We start from the raw sequence: 20,070 nt of genomic DNA, 5'->3' as shown, positions 1-20,070 counted from the left end.
TGCACCAGAGTTATCTGATAGCTAATTTTCATCTGCAGTCCCTCAAGGAGGTTACAATTAAAACATATAACAGCACAATAACAAACAGTACAAAGCAAAAAACACACAGGACACATAATACACATCACATACACTCACAATATCAACTAGAAATTAAGAATGTAAGCTTGTCAAATTAAAAGCAAGATTATTTGCGTTCATGAGAAGCCCATGAGATGAACTTTAGAGTCAGTGGTTACAGAGCTGAGTAGTTTTTAACAGATTTTTTCATTTTGTTTTGAACGTACTGATGGAACTTCAGCTCTTCATGTCACCAGGTAGAGCATTCCACTGAGTTGTGGCTTTTACAGAAAATGCTCACTGCCCAAATGCAGTGCAATGATATGGTATGGTACAATCTCGTATAGACGACATTCTGAAGGATTTTATAGAGCTAACGGAATGAAAATGCACAAAGTCATGTTATGGAGGAACGGCCAAACTATTAAAAATTTTATAAACAAGTCACAAATTAGAATATCATCTAAAATTCTCAAAGCTCAATAAATTGTATTTCTTTAATATCCTGCAGTGATGGTAATGCATCAGCTTTTTGTCCAGAGTTTGCTTATATAATGACCCAAGAGGTCGTATGGCTATCTCACCAGCTTGCCCCCAACATGTAGTACAATAAGACATATGGGAAAGGATCATAGCATGTATTAATATTTTGGCTGTGTCCAGAGATAGACCGTTTCTGATGTGTCTAAAGTGTGCTAAGTTGTACTTTATGGTTTTTACCATTTTTTAAACATGTTTCTTAAGGTTAAAATTTGGATCCAGAGCGGCTATTACAATCCTTTCGCCTTTGATGATAATGTCCACGTTCAGATGTAATACCATGTTTTTAGTGAAAAACCCACCTTTTGTCTTATTAATATTCAGACAGAGACATGATTGATCAAGCCACTGTGTGATCCTTTCCATAACAATTGTTAGCTTAGCAGCTGCTAACTCAGTTGTATTTGGTTGTATGTATACAACAGTGTCATCAGCATACATTCGCAGGTCTGTGTCATGACACTGTTGAGGGAGCTCATTAATATATATAGGCTAAATAATAGGGGGCTTAACATTGACCCTTGTGGAACACCCATTGTGCATTTCATGTTACTTGACAGTGCTTCACAAACTTTAACACTTTATATCCTATTACATAAATATGACGACATCCATGCCAGTGCTCTAGATGAAAAGTTAAATTTAGAGAGTTTCAAAATTAAAACGTCATGATTGACTGTGTCAAATAATTTACACAGCTCTAAAAACACAGCACCAACTACGTCCATCAAGCCTAAATTTGATTTGCTCTATTAAATGCAAGGTAGCTTGCGCTGTGTGTGGAGCAGATGACCATATAAAGAAATTTGTCACGAGCCAATGTCAGCTCAGGCTGAAAGTAGAGAAAAACATTGGAAACTTAGCATTCAGATAAGTCTGAAGCTGTTGCTTCATGCTCACAGGGATTACTTCTACATACGTTTACCTCATTATTTGACACGTCTGCCACTTTTAACATGAACGTCTCACATTGTGACATTATATATATGTCTGAAAATAAGGAAAAGCATAAGAAGGCCCCTTTAAGGAGCTGATGATGTTATTTACTTGTGTCTCAGTGGTCTCTGCTAGCTCGAAAACCTGGCCTTTAGCCCTGCGCCTCACTGTTTTATTAATCCCGCTCCCACCCGCTCCTGCTGGATTTCTGACTAAATCCTGGTACCCACAGTATATTTTTTGACCGCCCATTCCCACCCACAGCAAAGTGAAAACTGCCCACTCACACAAGATTTGCGTTGGGTCCTGCAGGATCCCAATGCAGTCATCTAATCTATAGGCCAACCCAGTCTCATGACAATTTGTGAAATAGTCACAAAATTTAATCCATCTATTTGTCTACATGGACACCATTTTTCCATTTTTTTCATGACAGTCAGCACGACTTTAAAAGAAATGTATTTCAATTTTCAAAAATTTCATTTTTAACTATAACTGCTACATCACTCAATATTTAATCACAACATTTTATCCTTGTTTTGATTCCTTTAGTCTTATTTTACCAGTCCAGTGGGCGGACCAGAGAGGACACGCTGCATATGAGTAGTTTCCTCACTGTCAATTTTGATATCTTTAACATTTCTCAACACAAAACACAAAAGTGTCCTTATAGGAACAATCAATTGGAAGTGTCCTAAAAACTTTGGCTCCTTCTTAGTGAGATTACCAATATTTTTCCTGATTAGTTTACTCTTTCCTTTTGCCTCATTAATTATTATGTTAAGATAAAAACAAGATTTAGCTAATCTCAACACTTGAATAGCTTTGTTCCTCAAATCTCTATGAATCTGCATATCAGTGTCTCTTCCAGGTTTCATTGCTTTCCTCAGTGCTGCATCTCTTGACAAGTTTTCATTAAACCAGGATTTGTTATTTTTATTTCTAAATTTTTTTATGGACCCTCACAGTAAATCTTTCCCTTACAGAAATAATTTTATGAGTAAATGTGTTACAGCCGTAATCCAGATCATCAAAAGAGAGTATATCATCCCATTTCAAACCAATAATTTCATTGTCAAATTCATCTTGCTTAGCTTAAGGTTTGCAGTGAAAGGTGTTTGTCTTAGTGGTTGACAGTATTCCTAAATCTATTTTTGTCAGTTTCCTTGCAAATAGAGTTAGATTGTGATCGGATAAACCAGTAATCAACTTTTGATTATTCTTTCTGGTTTGTTAGTAAATATCAGATCTAATTGTGTACTAGAGAGTTTTGCAATCCCTGTTGAGCCTTTGACTAATTCTTTGCTGTGGTTGCACTCTTTAGACTGTAAAGATTATTTTTAACCCAACATATTCCAGAGTGTCAACCACTTTGAACAGAACATGTTCACATTTTATGCTATTTTTCACATATATAAGCATCATGTAGGGCTGTGTGCCTTACAGAACCTGCTTCTATGGTGAATGGGTTGAGATATAAAATGCCTCAGTAAGTTACATTTCCCTTCATATTTATTATTGATATGGCATAAAATTGTTTCCAGTCTTTGATTACCACAGTTTTCGTAATTATTTAGGGCATCATTACATAAAGATGGTTGACAAAACACACATGTCATAAAATTTTGCATACAGTAAAAGTTCATTAAATGGGCTGTTGTAACGTTAGCTACAGGTCTGGACTGGTATTGTCTTTGCCCCCAACTTTCAGCCAATATTAGTTTACATTTTGGCTAATTTACACTATTAAATGTATGCTGAATTATCTGTTAGCAGTTCCTGTTTGCATTGCACCCATGTTGTGTGTATGTATATATGTAGATGCTTCCTATGAGGACTTAATGTTACTATGTTTCTTCCCAGCATGAATAATAGAAGTCATTTGACAGCTAGCTTATACTTTTGTGAATGCAGTTTAAGTTTTACTGTAGCTACTAATTCATTTTTAAAACAATTTGAGTCTGAATGATTGTGGTATCTTTATGCGATTTGTAATCACCAGTATTGAACTTTTTCCACAGTTTCTCATTTGCTTCCAGTAATTTATTTGATGAGTGTGTTTAACTCAGAGTTCTGCATCTACATGCATAGTGATGGCAGAAAAAAGTCACACTGAATAATAACAATCAAGTGTTTAAGTCTGAAACATATATTGATATTCATGCTTTGGCTTTGTCCAGCTGAATATTCATGTCTATTACAGACTATCTCATTTCTTCATGGTTAAAATGGCGTCAGGAACCATGAGTTCACTTACAGAGGAGCACAGAGAATAATATATATTCCCCACCTCCTCCTGTGATCCTCTCTGAATGGAACGTTAATCTTTTTTAAATCATAACATGATATTTGACATGAGCTTCTACTTTCTAACATTCACAGTATAAAGTCATACAGTTGTACTTTATTTTTTTAATTATTTTTTTTATTTGTGTTTTCATCAGGTATTTGTGATCAATTGAGGTGTAATTTAGTAATTTCCAATCAGCCTAACTTGCATGTCTTTGTGTTGTGGGAGAAAACCCACGCAGACACGAGGAGAACATGCAAACTCCACACAGAAACAAGCAGAAACAAGCAGGTGGAGGTGTTTCTGTGAGGCTGCAGTGCTGATCACTGAGCCCGCGTGCCGCCCTGAAAAGAAGGAAGGAAGGAGGTTAGGAAAGGTGGAGGGGGGAGTGGAGAGAGGGTGGAGGTGAGGAGAGAGGTCGGCGGAGAGGGAAGAAAGGTAGCGCGTGGAGAGGAGAGAGGTTGGGGGTAAAGGAAGACGAGGAAAGGAGGAAGGATGGGGGTGAGAAAGATGGAGGAGAGGAGGAAGGATGGAGAGAGGGAGGGAGGGTGGAGAGAAGGGGTTCTGCTTGTTGTTCGGCCTGCACTGAACAAGCAGCTTCCTCCACCTCTCTGTCGCTGGCGCTCTTCTTCTTGCGCATCCAGCTCCAAAATCCTTTTTTCTTCTCCTTGTTTTCTTTTTGTTTCTGTGCCATCTTCTCTTCTTTTTCTTTCTTCTTCTTTTCCATTTTCTCCTCTTTTTCTTTCTTCTTTTCCATCTTCTCTTCTTTAGCTCTCTGTTTCTTCAGCTCCTTCTCCCGTTTTTGTCTTTCTTTCTTTTGTTTCTTGTCCTCATTTTGTTGTTGTTTCTCTTCTTTCTTCTCCTCGTTTTCTTGTGTCTTCTCTGACTTCCCCTCATTTTCTTGTTGTTTCTCCTCTTGCATCCCCTCGTTCTCCTGTTCTGTCTTTTCCATCTTCTGGCTGTGCAGTGTGTCCTCTCTCAGCTGGGCAGAAGCTAACAGTATGACTTTTTCTGCCTCATATCTGGCTGTGACCTTGACACACTCCTCTTTCCAGAAGTGCTCAATGATGTCGGCCTGTATGCTCTTGATTTGGACATTTTCTCTGAGGGAGGAGATGAGTGCATCTCTCTCAGAGATGTCATCTCTACTCTTCTGGAGCACCTCAGTGAGTTCCCTCTCCTTGGACTCCAAACGTTCCTCCAGCTCTCTTATGGTGGCGTTACTGGCGCTTAACCTCTGGTCATAAAGCAACCAGTTGCCCAGCATAGGCTCCACAGTTTGGGACCAGTCGTTCCATTCAGCAATCCGCCTGTGAGCACTGTTGAGGCGACTTTGTAGATATCCGCAGTCGCGGCAGGGAGGCCTTCCTGCCGGTGGTCTCTGCCGGTTCAGCTCATTATCAGCTGTTACAAGTACTGCAGTTTACTCCCACAGTGATAAGACACAGAAGGGAAGTGATAAAAGTAAATTATAAGAACCAAAAATGAGATTCAAAAGACCAATTCGTGCAGATGAGATTAAGGAACTGTTGGAACAATAACATGGAAAAATGCTAACATTAACATATAGTATTGGCCTATTTGGGAACCAGTGTGGACAGAAAAAAATTAAACCATCAGGAGAGAAAGATCCCATAAAACAGTGATTCTCAACTGGTGGGTCACGACCCAAAAGTAAGTCAAGGACAGCTGATCAAAAATAAATAAACAATATTTAATGCACATCTGATATTGGTCTTAAAGTATTTTAACAGGCATGCGTCAGAGACGTGCAGCAGTCTCGCGCCGTAACCATGGTAACCATCATTTGATTGACGTTCACTTTAAGTTTGTGTTGATGTTCGGAGGCAAGATGGCGAAGCGAAGATATGACTTGGAGTATTTAAAATGTTGATTTTAGTACATTGAGGATAAAAGGGGACAGTGTGTGATATGTAGTGAAGTGCTTGCAACTGAGAGTATGAAACAGGGCTGTGCAATTAATCAAATTTTATTTTCGATTACAATTTTGGCCTCCAACGATTATGAAAACAAGATAATCAAGATAAAACGATTATTGTTTACTATTGTCATTTCGTAATGATGCTCTCGTTTTGTAAATCTAGCACACCCCTTTCCTTTACAGCGGTGTGCTTTCCTTCCTCCTTAAATGCCTCCGACAGGCGGCTGGCTAACCTGCCTTCACCGGGCTAACTGACAGCTGAAATTTACTTAACTAAAATAGTGTGCATGTCAGCTCCACAGGAAGAAATCAACAGTGTTTGTACTTATTGATTCAATGGTTTTATTTCCTTGCCCACTGTAGCCAGTGAATCTGCCTGTAGTGAAACTGGGGCTAACCGGTGTTTCCTCCGCAAACTTTAACCGGAATAACAAACTGGGGCTCGGTGCTCCGGTTGGATCCACATGGAGAGCCGGGGCTAGCTGGGAGGCTAGCAGAGCATTAGCCGCAGCATGACTGGAAAGAAGTACAGCCAGTTAGCCTCCCAGCTCACGTTAGCTCCGCCTCTCCATTTGGATCCAACCGGAGCACTGAGCCCCGGTTTGTTATTCAGGTGAAAGTGGGAAGAAGCAGCGGGTCTGTCGGGCAACTGAGTGAAGTGAAGCCTGCGGAGGAAACACCGGGGCCGTCGGGGTGTGATGGTCCGTGGCATTATCTTTTACAGAACCCGTAATTGTGGGTGAAGATGTCCTGAACAAACATAATATTGCATTCAAATTTACATATAAAGCTGATAAGCTGAATATAGCTCATCATGATGAAATCGAGTTCAGGTGTACCAGAGGAAGAAGACACATCGACACATTGAGCATTCATCAGAGGTGTATTGATGGTGTGGTTCTCCTGCCTGCTCGCCATTAAAGGGCTCAGTTAACTAGAACTGACAGCCATGAGATGGCTGGATAAACATGTAAATGATTAACAAGAGTAAATAGTTAGACCCGTATGTACATCATTTTTCTGTTTTCACAGTTCTGTTGTAATGAAACATTATAATATAATATAATATAATATAATATATAATATATTGCATCACTCAGTCTGTTTTCTGCTTCCTGTCATTGATCATAATATAGGCTAGTGTATATATTTCCCCTTGCTTGCCGTGCTTTAAGCGCTTACGGTAGATAGACTGTCTTTTACTTGGCATTTATTAGTCACTCATGCTTTGTAATTAAATCTCTGTTTGAGTGTTAAAGTTAAAGTCCCCCTCCCCATTCAAAAATATTTATGCTTATTGTCTTACAACTTTCAGACAGCGGACACCATATGACACATGTTCGACCCATTCATGAGACAGCTGCTGCTTCCTCACTGTAAGCAGAGAAAGCAGTCTGCTGTGCAGTTCATAAACTTCACTGATCAACCTGAGAATTGCATCACATAATTACCAGATAAAAGTTAAAGGAGCCCCATTACGCACATTTCCATGTCTATGTTTATATTCTGGGTCTCTGCTGGTATTTCTTTGCATGTTGTGCAGTTCAAAAAAAAAAAAAACCTCTTAATTAACTTTTAATGCAGCCACTCAGTTCAGCCTCTGTTTTACATCCCACAAATTTTCTTTAGTAAGTTTATCTGACAGCGTACCAACAGCTCATACAGACAGTGAAGAGCAGAGATATGAAAGGCCCTCACTCTCGAGTTCTGCTCTATTGTGGAGGGCTCTGGATGATGATTGGCTGATTCAAAATCTGAAGGAACCAATGAGTTGTATGATTGACAGGCGCATGTGGGAAGCAATTAGCTGATGGCACCTGAAGAGAAAACACGCTAGGGGAGAGAGAGAGAGAAAAAAACAGGAGGGAAGAAAAAATATATAGGGTGCTTTCCATTTTTCTGATGTATGCTTCCTCCCGTCCTCACCCCCTCTGTCCTCTGGCTGTGACCCAGAAATTGTTTTCCCTCCACCATCATTGAGGATGTTCTAATCCCTTAAATGCACCTCAGAGGAGAGACGAGAGAGGAGCGAGGAGGCTCATGGGGGAGGTTAGAGCGAGGAACCACAGATGTATCCTCTGCAAAAGTTTGTGCACTACTTTTTCTCGTTCTTTACTCAAAATGTTATCAAATACATCTGTACATGTTCGAGCCAAAATCCGATCCGGAATATGAGAGTGGCCAATGCAAACAAGACATGGAAAAACCTGAGCAACAAAGGCTACAGAATGGATGGCTATTAATGAAACATTAATAGCCATCCATTCTGTGCGACGAGCTGATGTAAAGGTAGAAAAAAACATCCCAGACGAAGCGTTCAGAGCACGTTGAAGCCCTGGCTTTTGACTTGTAGGGAGCATTTCCACATGTTAACCTCAAATTTTGGAACTTAGACCGTGTTTAACATAGATATCCAACAACATAACAGTGTATAAATAATAGAAAACCAGAAAAAGCATAATGTCTCCTTAAAGGTTAGGGAAAGATCATGGTATTGAAGCACATTACATGACATAAACATGTTAACATTTAACAGGAACCTCAGTCTTTCACTAAACCTTAAACAAAGTGCTTTTGTTTCCTAAACCTAACCACACACGGGAATCAGGATGCAAACCTTGGTCTCAGGTATACGTCTGCTATCCACCCTGACCGCCTCCCTACAACTTCACTGCAGTAGCACATAAATGTAGCGCTTCATTCATTTGAAAAAGAAGTTGCCTGTGAACTTTATCCAGGCAACAATTACATTTGCAATCTTAATCTCAATCAGTGCAATTTTAATTGGGAAAACAATTTCGTAGTATGTAGACGTCATTGATAGGGGACAGGGTTGCAATGGCACTTGGTGTGGACCAGCTGAACTTTTGTGTGGCTTGTAACTGTAAAAACAGTTGCAATGCTAGCAACACTGACACTATGTGGCATGGAAAGACAATCTAAGTGAAAAGTGGGGACTTTGTTGCTGTTGTTCCTCCGGTTGTTCACATTATCCCCTTGCAAATTTCTGGCTCAAAAATGTACAGATGTATTTGAGAAGTTTCCATTTCAATTGAAAAACGAGGAGAGAAAGAAGTGAGATCCTGATACTGCTGTTTGTTTACGTTGCCTTCAGAACCGCTGGATGTCTGCTGAGAGGCAGCTGGCCAATCAGAACAGCCTGTTTCTGGTCATAAAGGACCAGTTTATGATAAATTTGTTTTTTAAAACTGTAAATCATGCAGATATTCCAGTAGAGCTCCAGAATATAAATATAGACCCGTAAATGTGCATGACATGTCCTGTTTAAATTCCATTTTTAATGGCGGTGTTATTCTCTTGCCTATAGCCATCACGTCTTTGAATCAGAGCAAAGACTTAGACGAGTTATGTAGTGCAGTTATGTTCTTACTCTTCTCCTGTTTTCTGTGGCAATTTTAATGAAACATACATGTTCTTTCTCGTCTGTTTGGTGCCTCTTCCTATGTACCGTATTACAAGAGTAAATGTCAACATATTTCCTTGTAAAGAATAAAGCTAAATAGATCAGACTGTGTTATGTTGGTTTTTTGTTGTAGTTGTTTTTGTCCCTCATGACCTGCAGGAAAATCCATATTTAAATGCTGAAATTAATTAAATAGTTCAACCAATATTGCAAAATACTGTTTATTTGGCTTTATCTCACTCACTTTGTTAAACTGTGACCTAAATACTGCATAGTTTTATATGAGTAGTCTGTCTTATGAAATATGAGTTGTACCATTCCATTATTTCATAATGCAATTCAAACAACACACACTTGTGTGTGTATGTGGTGAGGGAGAGTTTTGGGAGAGGTGCCCATGTTACAGAGACTGTTTTCAATGTGTATTTGTGCATTTCACTGTCCGGAAAGACTTTGATCTGTATAAGTCTGAGGGGACAAACATTAACTCAGCCACAGATACTCTAGTCAGAGAATAATTCCTAAATACAGCAATTCCTGACCCTCACAATGAGATTCTTTCACCTTCTTTGGCTCTTTATCCTGTGGCTGAACATGGATAAATCTTTACAACAGAATGGTAAGAACGTAAGATTTCTGGTCCATTTTCTCTGTAGTTGTACTGCAGTTAAAAAAACAACTTGCTGATCTGGCAACATATTCAACTTAATTTGTCATTTTATCAAATATTAGGACCTTAACTCCTTTTCTTAAAACCTCAAAGTGACAAAATCTGACAAAAAAAAAAAAAAGAAAAAAATCAGATGTAAACTTTTTCAAGCCTTTTCTGTAATCAAATGTCATGTATCCACATTAACACTGGGGGAGTGATAGGTCTTATTCAGACACCTGCTTGTAGAAAATCCCAGCAACAATTTAAACTGCTGTGGAGCAAAAAGTTTAATTTTCTCTTGAATTTTGAAGGAATCTTCCAATGACCAGTATGAACAGGAAGACTGATTACAGCAAAACCTGTTTCAATGTTCATTTGGGCTCCTGAATATTGTTTTAAGACCGACTTGAAAACTTGTGAACCCTTCCTTTAAGAGTCATATGTTGGAGTGAAGGACTGGATTTCTAACCTGCAGTACACTTCAGCAGTCTCCGCTTCCCAAGACAACAGACAACCAATGGACCACCAGACCAATATGCCAAAGTTTAAAAATACATCAACTTTAGTTTCAGAGACAGATTATGAGATTGTTTTCCAAAAAAAGTTTTAAAATAGGCCCATATTTTTCCTCTCAAATCAGATTAATCAGTAGTTATAGCTCATCTGCCTTCTCATGGACAAATGTTGTTGTTATATTCGTGTGTGTGTGTGTGTGTGTGCGTGTATTTGTGTCTTCAATCTTCAACAGAGATTACATGTGATAAACCTGAGATTGAAAATGGTTATGTGATTGGAGAAATCCAAATGTACAAAGAAGATGACATCTTGGATTTTGCATGCAATCCTAAATATAAACCCAGTGAAGAAAGAATTTCAAAATGCATAAAACTAGGAAACACAGCAAACTGGAGCCCCACACCTGCATGTGAACGTAAGTATAAATCAAGTAATTCAGTTTATTGGTTTTATCACACTGACTAGTAAAAATTGATGCTGGATGGATGGATGTCATGGTGTTGTAGTCTGTCTTGTTACAACAAACTAACAGGTAATATGCTTCATTTCTCAACAAATGCAGCAGTAAGATGTGAACTGACGCTGCCGGCACTCAAAGGAACCACGTATGACCCTGCTTACAGAAGTTTTTTTCCACCTGGTGCCACAGTAAGAGTCATATGTGGAGAGAAGTATGGGATTACTACCCGTCAGGACCCCTCAGCAGTGTCTACTTGCCAAGACAACGGACAGTGGGACATCAGACCGATATGCCAGGGTAAAAAACTACATAAACTTTAGTGCCAGAGACAGATAATGATTCCTCTCTGTATTTATAAACCCATGATGATGATGATGATGGTTAATCTGATCCTGATCAATTGATACACACATTTTTTTCTCTTATTCTAGAGGTTACATGCCCCAATCGAAAACCCCAAGATGTGTATTACTGGAATGTCGTTCGGTGGCAGAGAATAACATTGGATGACACTGCAAGCTATTGGTGTAGGTCAGGGTACAAGAAAACAGATGGCGCTGATAAGCTCACATGCACCAGAGATGGGTGGAGTCCAGATCCACCTTGTCAAGGTATTGTGAATATTTATGCAAGTGGGGAAGGAGCTTTGAAACATCAGGAGGAGAAAATGGAGTAAATAGGTGTAATTTTCTAGTTTATCAACTAATTTTATACAATGTTTTTACCCCTAAGTCTAAAATTAGGACAAAATCTGCATCACTCTGAGGATTTTGGTCCAGTAAGGATTGATCTTTTTTACTCTAATGACCCTTTTCCACTAATTTGTCCTAGAAACCAAGAGCCGCTAAACTCAGGAACTAAATCAGGAATTAAAACTCACTTTTTGTGAATTCCTGTTTGTGTTTCTGCAGTATGTCAGGCTTTGGTTACATACACAATACTAGGATGAGTTCATTGTTGGTTTGGTTCTGCATATGAGATTAGAAAATCGCCAGCCTTATCCTTTAAAAGCAGTTGTTAATACAGCCGAACACAGGGAGCCAGCAGTATGGATATCATGACTAAAGATAAAAAAATCTTGTTATTTTTGTTTATGTTGAAACACAGTAGTAGTGTACTAGACTTTTCAACTACAATAAAAAGAGTGAGATAAAGAGATGAACAATAGAGCAAAGGAGTGAATGAGAGAAATTAAATTCAACTTGTTTAGAAATTTATTTCAATGTACCGTACATACTAAAGCTGAAAAACAACCATAAAGTAGTCGGCAGATCACTATCGCTCTGTGGTCTTTTCTTATAAGTTCATACAGTCCAATTCACCAACAGTTATTTCTGCATTTATATATGTCACATTTATATGTGTACAAACAGCTGTGAAGTAAATGTAGCCTCATTACATACAGTATATCCTTTATTTAACCAAGTAAAAGTCCCACTGAGATTATATCTCTTTTAATCTCAGTGAGATTTTATGTCATATAGAAGCACACTGCTATCATTAACAACACTCAGTATGTGCAGCACTGAATAATTGCATCTTGTTTTTGTGTTTCTTTTCTTTTCTTTTTTCAGACATAAAATGTGACAGAATGGATTTCCCGAATGCAGACATTAGCAACAATTACAAGCAGGAATACACAGAAGATGAAGAGGCCCGTTATGTCTGCAAGGGTGGTCAATCACGTTTTACTCTTACCTGTACAGCAAATGGTTGGGAGGGGCAATCCACTTGTGAAGGTGAGGAAGTACAGAACACAATACAGTTTAAATGACAAAGTGTTTTCAAACTATTTTTCTATCAATTTATTACTGTTTTTACATGCATGTATTTACCATCTTGGCTGAACTTGTCAAACTTATTAACTTGCAGTCAATGCCAAACATAGAAAACAACTCCAGTGACTTTTAAATCATTAAGCTGGAAAACAGGGAAGCTCCTGTCTGATAGATAAAAGTAAGCACAAAAAGAGTGAAACTCCAAACTACTGCTAATCATCTGTCATTGACAACTGATTTCAGGCTGTATGGAAGCTTTGCCCCTCAGTTGATGAAATCCCTCCTGCAGTCTAAAGACAGCACAAAAAATATATGTTCAATCTGCTGCTTGTAATGTGAAAAACAATCTCTGTCAAAGCTCAAAGCCATGAAACATGGTACTCTTTTGCTGGTACTTTGATTAGCTCATGGATATAACAGAACAATTATGAATTAAACAATAATCCTCTCTACGTCCATCTGACACAGTATCTAGGTTTACACACAGTTTCGAGACTCATGTATATATAACCAATATGCAGTGCCATCTTGTAATTGTAAGTGGCAGGAAAATAATATATATGTGTTCTGAGTTTGTCACACAACAGAAAAATGTGTAATTAACTGTAGAAAACCGGCAAGTGTATAAAATTAGGTTTCAAAATTGTGGAAAAATAAGCAGTATTCTATGCTCTGAAATGCTGGGGGCGTGTCCGCTGAAGGCGCTAAAAGCACAGTCCAACTGAACAGCCTCTGAGTGAACAACACTCATACCAAACTCCTGTATAACAATACACAATTTAAAATAGGCCTTGTTAGTAGGTGTAAGGCAAGCAACGTGGATGATATTTTAACAATAAAGTAACATTAGGAGCCACTGGTTAAATCGGCACCTATTTTGTAGGTAAATGTGGACTTGTTTCAGTAAAAATTTAACTTAAATGACTAATTAACAAGTGATCCATCACAATCATTATTATGTTAAATTTTAGTTTTTTTCTATGTAGTTTGCTACAATTAACGTTACTAAAAATAAGATAAAGGAGCAATTGCATCTCACGTCTTGTTTTTCGGTGAAGTGCTGCCCACACAGTTGGTACTAAAGCCGAAGCCACGGGCAGCGGCCAGTGTCTGCCGCTGCTGGCACCACATCCATTGACTCTACCCGTCTTCCAAGCCAAACAGCCGGTGCTGAAGCCGAAGCCGCTGGCGGCTCCACCCATCAATGGATGCTTCAGCTGGTTTAGACTAACTCCTTGAGCACTAATGTTGACCAGAAATGGTCCCATTTATCAGTAACAGCAGATTATTAGAAGTGAATCCCAGTTGTCTCTGATTAAAGTTTGTAAAACTACCTGATGTAAAAATAGTAACTATGAGTATGTGTGCTCTAGTGTTTATATAGTGAGGGAAGGGTCATGCTAGTAACCCGTCTACATCATCGAGCCACCATTTCAGGCCCGTCCAAAAAATCCTGAGCACAGAAATGGTGAAAAACAGTTTAACAACTCCACAACTCAGTACTACATAGTTCACAGTCTTTTGACATGTTTTCAGCAATTATTTTCTAACGTGTAAAATGTGTTTAAAAGAGGTCTCAGATTTTCCTTTACACAGACTTTAAAATGCATTGTTTTGTAGCTTTGAGGTGCAATAAGTGTAATTACAGCTTTTACACCCTAAATTAACAGCAGCTGTATTTCCTCATTTTTTAATTTGGCATAAATTTCAAATGTCAAAACTTGCTTTTCTAAGGAGAAGGCAAAATGGATGGAGTGATAATCCTGTCCTTGTTATTTTGAATCTATATTCATTCACCACGTGCTTGGAAGACAACGTTGGAATAACTTTCCCATGTTAAGTCCCCTCCATTCAAAATATGTTTTTCTTCTTCATGCTTCAGTTGGATGATTGAGCTTCACTGTGCAGAATGATGTATGTGCCAAAAAGTATGGTGGCCCTGAAGTGACAAATAGGAAAACACAACAACTCACAAAACACAACAACAAATAACAAAAAACAACAACAATGCACAAAAAACACAACAGCAAATAACAAAACACAACAACAAATAACAAAACACAACAGCAAATCACAAAGCACAATAACAAATAACAAAAAACAACAAATAACAAAACACAACAGCAAATCACAAAGCACAACAACAAATAACAAAAAACAACAAATAACAAAACACAACAGCAAATCACAAAGCACAACAACAAATAACAAAAAACAAGAAATAACAAAACACAACAGGAAATCAGAAAGCACAACAACAAATAAAAAAACACATCAACAAGTAACAAAAAGCAACAGCAAATCACAATGGACAACAACAAATAACAAAAACAACAACAAATCACAAAACACAACAACGAATAACAAAAAAAAAACAACAAATCACAAAACACAACAACAAATAACAAAACACAACAGCAAACAACAAAACACAACAACAAATAACAAAACACAACAGCAAATCACAAAGCACAGCAACAAATAACAAAACACAACAGCAAATAACAAAAAACAACAACAAATAACAAAACACAACAGCAAATCACAAAACACAACAACAAATAACAAAACACAACAGCAAATCACAAAACACAACAACAAATAACAAAACACAACAACAAATAACAAAAAACAACAACAAATAACAAAACACAACAGCAAATCACAAAACACAACAACAAATAACAAAACACAACAGCAAATCACAAAGCACAACAACAAATAACAAAACACAACAGCAAATAACAAAAAACAACAACAAATAACAAAACACAACAGCAAATCACAAAACACAACAACAAATAACAAAACACAACAACAAATAACAAAACACAACAACAAATCACAGAGGACAACAACAAATAACAAAAAGCAACAACAAATAACAAAACACAACAGCAAATCACAAAACACAACAGCAAATGACAACAATTACCGATGTGTTGTCGTGTTTTCTCTTTTGTTAATTTGATTTGCAATTTGTTGTTGTGTTTTGTTATTTGTTGTTGTTTTTTTCATTTGTTGTTGTGTTTTGTTATTTGTTGTTGTGTTTTGTTATTGTGACACACAGCTAGTTTGGACAGAATCCTGGTCTAGTATCCAACTTGCACCTTCAGCGCACAAATACCAAGAATGGACTTTTTAGCAAAGTCGAAGACATCTTGTATCCAGCAGTTCAACTTTTGAATTATATATAATATTCATAATTTCTGGAACTTTGAACGAGGGAGAGGAAGTAGACGTCTTTTTAAGGATTTTAACAGGATAATTGAACTTCTTTGAAAAAAATCCATATCAGACACAATATTATATGATATAATATTCAAAGTAGAGCATTTTTCATACCTCTAAAACTACATCTAGAGGAGATCTTTAAGAAATATAATAAATGTTTTAAATCCTTAACCTAATAATATTTCCAAATATACTGCAGTCAAGCAGTTTCGGGCCATTCACAACCATTTTCCTACCTTGAAACTCAATATTGTTTCCGCTTTGTGGGTGTGATCGGTGGTAGAAAGTACATTTACTCGAGGAGTATACTGTACTTAAAGTTACACTTTCCTTATTTTTAATAGTGCATTAGTTCATCTCTCAGTATTGACTGATTTCCCAAAGCCACTCAACCCCAGATCCTTTTGTTTCTGTTGAAAATGTAAATCTTCAGCAGAAATAACATGTAAACAACATGTTTAAAATATATATTTTAATTTTTAAAAAAGGGGGCTCAGTAATTTTCCTAACACAGCCAGGCACTGTAGTTTTCAGCAAAGGTTACTCAAATAGTAATAGTAATCGTTCATTTATTGGGGACTATTTTCAGCCACTTGGTTCTCTAGTGAATATTTACAGCTGCAGTGTACTGTATGCATGTATGAGGGACTGACTTACTGTTCATGTTCATGGTAATAAAGAACTGTAACTTTTTCTTTGTTTTTTACAGATACCATAACATGTCCCAAAGCTGAAATTCCAAATGGATTTGGAATTGTAATAAGTGGAACACTGCACTATGCCTGTGATGTAGGTTATAAGCTTGTCACTAAAGGCTGGTGGGGTGAAGCCAAATGTAACAAGCACAAGTGGTCTGCAATCCAACGATGCATCGGTAATGAATTTTGAATGCTTTACTAGTCTAGATATAACCTGCATGAAGCAAAGTTACCACAGCAGCTTGTTGATGTTTTAATTAGAAAATGAAATGAGGTTTTGAGGTTTTAATCAGTAAATTTTTCCTTGCTTAAGAAATACTACATAAACACAAAAAACAAACAAAAAGAAATCAGTAAAACAATGTATCATTGATTCGCTGCCTGGTCACTGTATGCTTAAAGTGAACATATCATGCTTTTTGTGATGTTACCTGGTTTGTTCCAGACTTGAACTCATTTCAAAACAGAAATTTGGTTTACTTACTGCATGTTTGTTAGCTACAATATATGGATCTAATGTTTATAATCATATCCACTCTAGATGAAAACAGTTGTGGGGAAGTGCCTAATATTACTAATGGGAGAGTGAACTTTGGAACTGGTACGAATCAAGATACCTTCCAGATTGTTTGTAAGGAAGGATATCTTGCTCTGATTAGTGAACTAACCTGTCAAAACGGGAAATGGCAATCTGGAGAAATACCATTCAAAAAGATCTGTGCACGTGAGTCATCTTCAGTCTTATTTTATCAGATATTATTGTTTATAAAAACGTATATAAGATGTATGTTAATACTTCTCATGTTTCATCTCTTGCAGCTATCTCCAAGCCCTGTGAGGCCCCACCTAGAGTAAAGAATGCAGTTGTTAGTGGTGCATATCAGAAGGAATACTTGTCTGGCTCTACAGTAACTTATCTGTGCCGCCAGAAGTATACAATGGAGGGAGAAGGCATGATTACATGCACAAATGGGCATTGGGATAAGGTGGACATTAATTGTACATGTACGTACTTTCAAAAGCATTGCACAAAACCTTTAACACAATTCCAGTTGGGTAGCATGTTGACTTATCAAGATGCCGAATGCTATTATGAATGTATGGAAGAAAAATGGAATTTTGGAAGTTTTCCAGTTTTGCATTCAGTGGCTCTCCCCTTTTAAAACTTTTAAAAATGTGGATGGGTTCAATTTATACTTTTGATTTGACCTGTGTAGACAAGGATACAAGTAACTTTCTGGCAATAAGAAACGTGTTACATTTGCAAATATGTTACAAAAAAATCTGTATTTATTCCCAGCTGAGCTTTCAATACAACATCAAGAGCATTTAGCCTGAAATTGATGTATTTAGCTAATCACATTAAGTCATATGATAAGAATATTTCTGCTGTCCGAGCAATAATACCTTGAGAAAAAAACTCTTTAACATTTAGATTGTGATTGAAAAGCAAGTGGTAAAATAATACATTTAAAAACAACACTGCTAAATTTCCCTTGTCAGAGCTTTTTTTTCTCATCTTTCTCAACTATTTCCATAAAACAGGAGCAAACAGCTGATGTGCCAGTTGGTTTACTTCTCCTTTTCCTTTAGCTTGTTCTTGATCTGTGATCTGATCACAGTGTCAAGATAAAGAGAGTGCTTATTAATACCAGATGTAAATACAAAGACTAAATCATATCTTGTTATCACAATAACATGCCCAGATAAACAGCACATGTTAATACTGACTGTACATATAGTCATTAAAAGTCACAATGGAAACATATAGATATACAGGCTTCTATAAGAAAGACTTACAAGAGCTTTTCTGAAAATGACTTATTTGTATTTATTTTTTTAGTTGTTTCCATTTACATTCACTTTTAAGGCCACAAAACATGTGACTGAAAAATATTGTGTAACTGCAAATCACAGTCAAACATCTGTCATTCTAGAAAAATGTCATATTTTCACCTCAATAATGTCTAAACTTCTACTTTCTCTGTTATCACCCACATTCTTTTAGTTCCTGCAGGCTGTGAAAGACCACCTGTCCTTGAAAATGGAGACACTACGACCAGTGTTAAACCTCGATATGAGCATAATGAAAGAGTTGAATACATATGTCAGCGATACTATGTCATGGAGGGCGAGCCTTACCAAACCTGCAACAATGGTGAATGGACTGGAGAGATGAAATGCCTCAGTAAGTCATATTCATATTTTAATCTTGCATTTTGCGTAATTATTTTACATAGATAAAAACATTAATTGAAACTACTGAAATGTATAAGTTCCTGTGCCAAAATATGCTGATAAAGTTTGTTTTCATTACATGTTTTATTTTGCTTAATTTGTGCATCATATTTAAACTCCAAATTCATTCAGATAATACAAAAGATTAAATGAGTGTTTTTGATAGGTCAGAACCACTCTTAAATTTCAAATGTCCTGAGAAAGTACTCTGCCGTACAAAGCCAAAATACAGTAACTACATGAAGAAATGTATTATTCCTGTAAGTCAACATGTTAAATTGTTACAGAGATAGACCAATAGACAGCTGAAACAAAAAAAGATATAGCCATGAAAGCTAGCTGCTGAGATAGATACTTTCCATTGTAGATCATTTAAAGTAGTGCAGTATCTTAATCAATCTAAAAAGGTATAAAATAAGGCAATATAACCTTCCTATCTGTTTCATGGTTTTCTGGCATGCAATGTGTGCTCTATGTACAGAGTATTGTAATTTTATATGATACTGATTACACACTAAATATATATTTTACCCAACACTGACAATAATCATATATGGAGTATGCTGTACATTCAGTCATCACTTGAATGTTATTTATCTGTTATCTTTTACAGAACCCTGCACTGTGGATAGAGAACTCCTGGAAACACATAATCTTGAATTCAGACATATACGTGGAGATAAAGTGTATTCAGCCCATGATGATGTAATAGGGTTCCAGTGTGTCAGAGGAACAACACATGACGGCATAGTGGGAATGCGTCAGAAGTGTAATGATGGTGTGATGGACCTGCCAACTTGCCATGAAGAGTTTTAGTCAGCTGGAAGTGTTAAACATGAGCTGTCTGGACAAACATGTAAAAGATAATCAGAATTAAGTTTTAGACAAGTTGTGCACTGGTCCACTGTCTATACTTCAGTTTTCAATTTTAATAAAACATATACAGTTTGTTCACTTTGTTTTTTCTGCCTTCACAATCAGACACATGTATATGTTTTATGCGAGTAAACATTTGTGATAACTGAAAAAAGGGCGATTTCACTTATTTTTCCATCCCTACCTTTAGACAGATGTGGTCTAGACAGAAAATTTACTCTATGAAGATATTTTGTGATTGTATTTTTAAAAGGTAAAACATTTCTACCTTTGTTTTTAAGTGAGAAAGAGGAGCTCTACTTGGCCATGACCAATGAAATGGAGAAATGTGGAATGTGTTTTCACAAATAGAAAAAAGGTTTCACAAATCTGAAACTGTGCACTCATATCATGTGCAAGCACCTGGTTTTTATGTGCGCAGGTTTT

At 37.1% G+C, this 20,070-nt stretch overlaps 1 protein-coding gene across 1 annotated transcript in view; it reads left to right on the top strand.

The window, feature by feature from the left end:
- LOC137187341 (complement factor H-like) overlaps positions 1–19,719 on the top strand; it is a 47,006-nt gene extending 27,287 nt beyond the window's left edge. Inside the window, exons 18-19 of the mRNA XM_067596167.1 lie at positions 18,539–18,718; positions 19,382–19,719. Of these exons, the coding sequence (XP_067452268.1) occupies positions 18,539–18,718; positions 19,382–19,584 (383 nt within the window). The 3' untranslated portion in view covers positions 19,585–19,719. The remainder of the gene's footprint in view (positions 1–18,538; positions 18,719–19,381) is intronic.
- Positions 19,720–20,070: the final 351 nt, after the last annotated feature.

This window comes from Thunnus thynnus, chromosome 8, assembly GCF_963924715.1.
Source record: "Thunnus thynnus chromosome 8, fThuThy2.1, whole genome shotgun sequence".
Lineage (NCBI taxonomy): Eukaryota > Metazoa > Chordata > Actinopteri > Scombriformes > Scombridae > Thunnus > Thunnus thynnus.
This window is presented reverse-complemented; position numbering and strand designations above follow the sequence as displayed.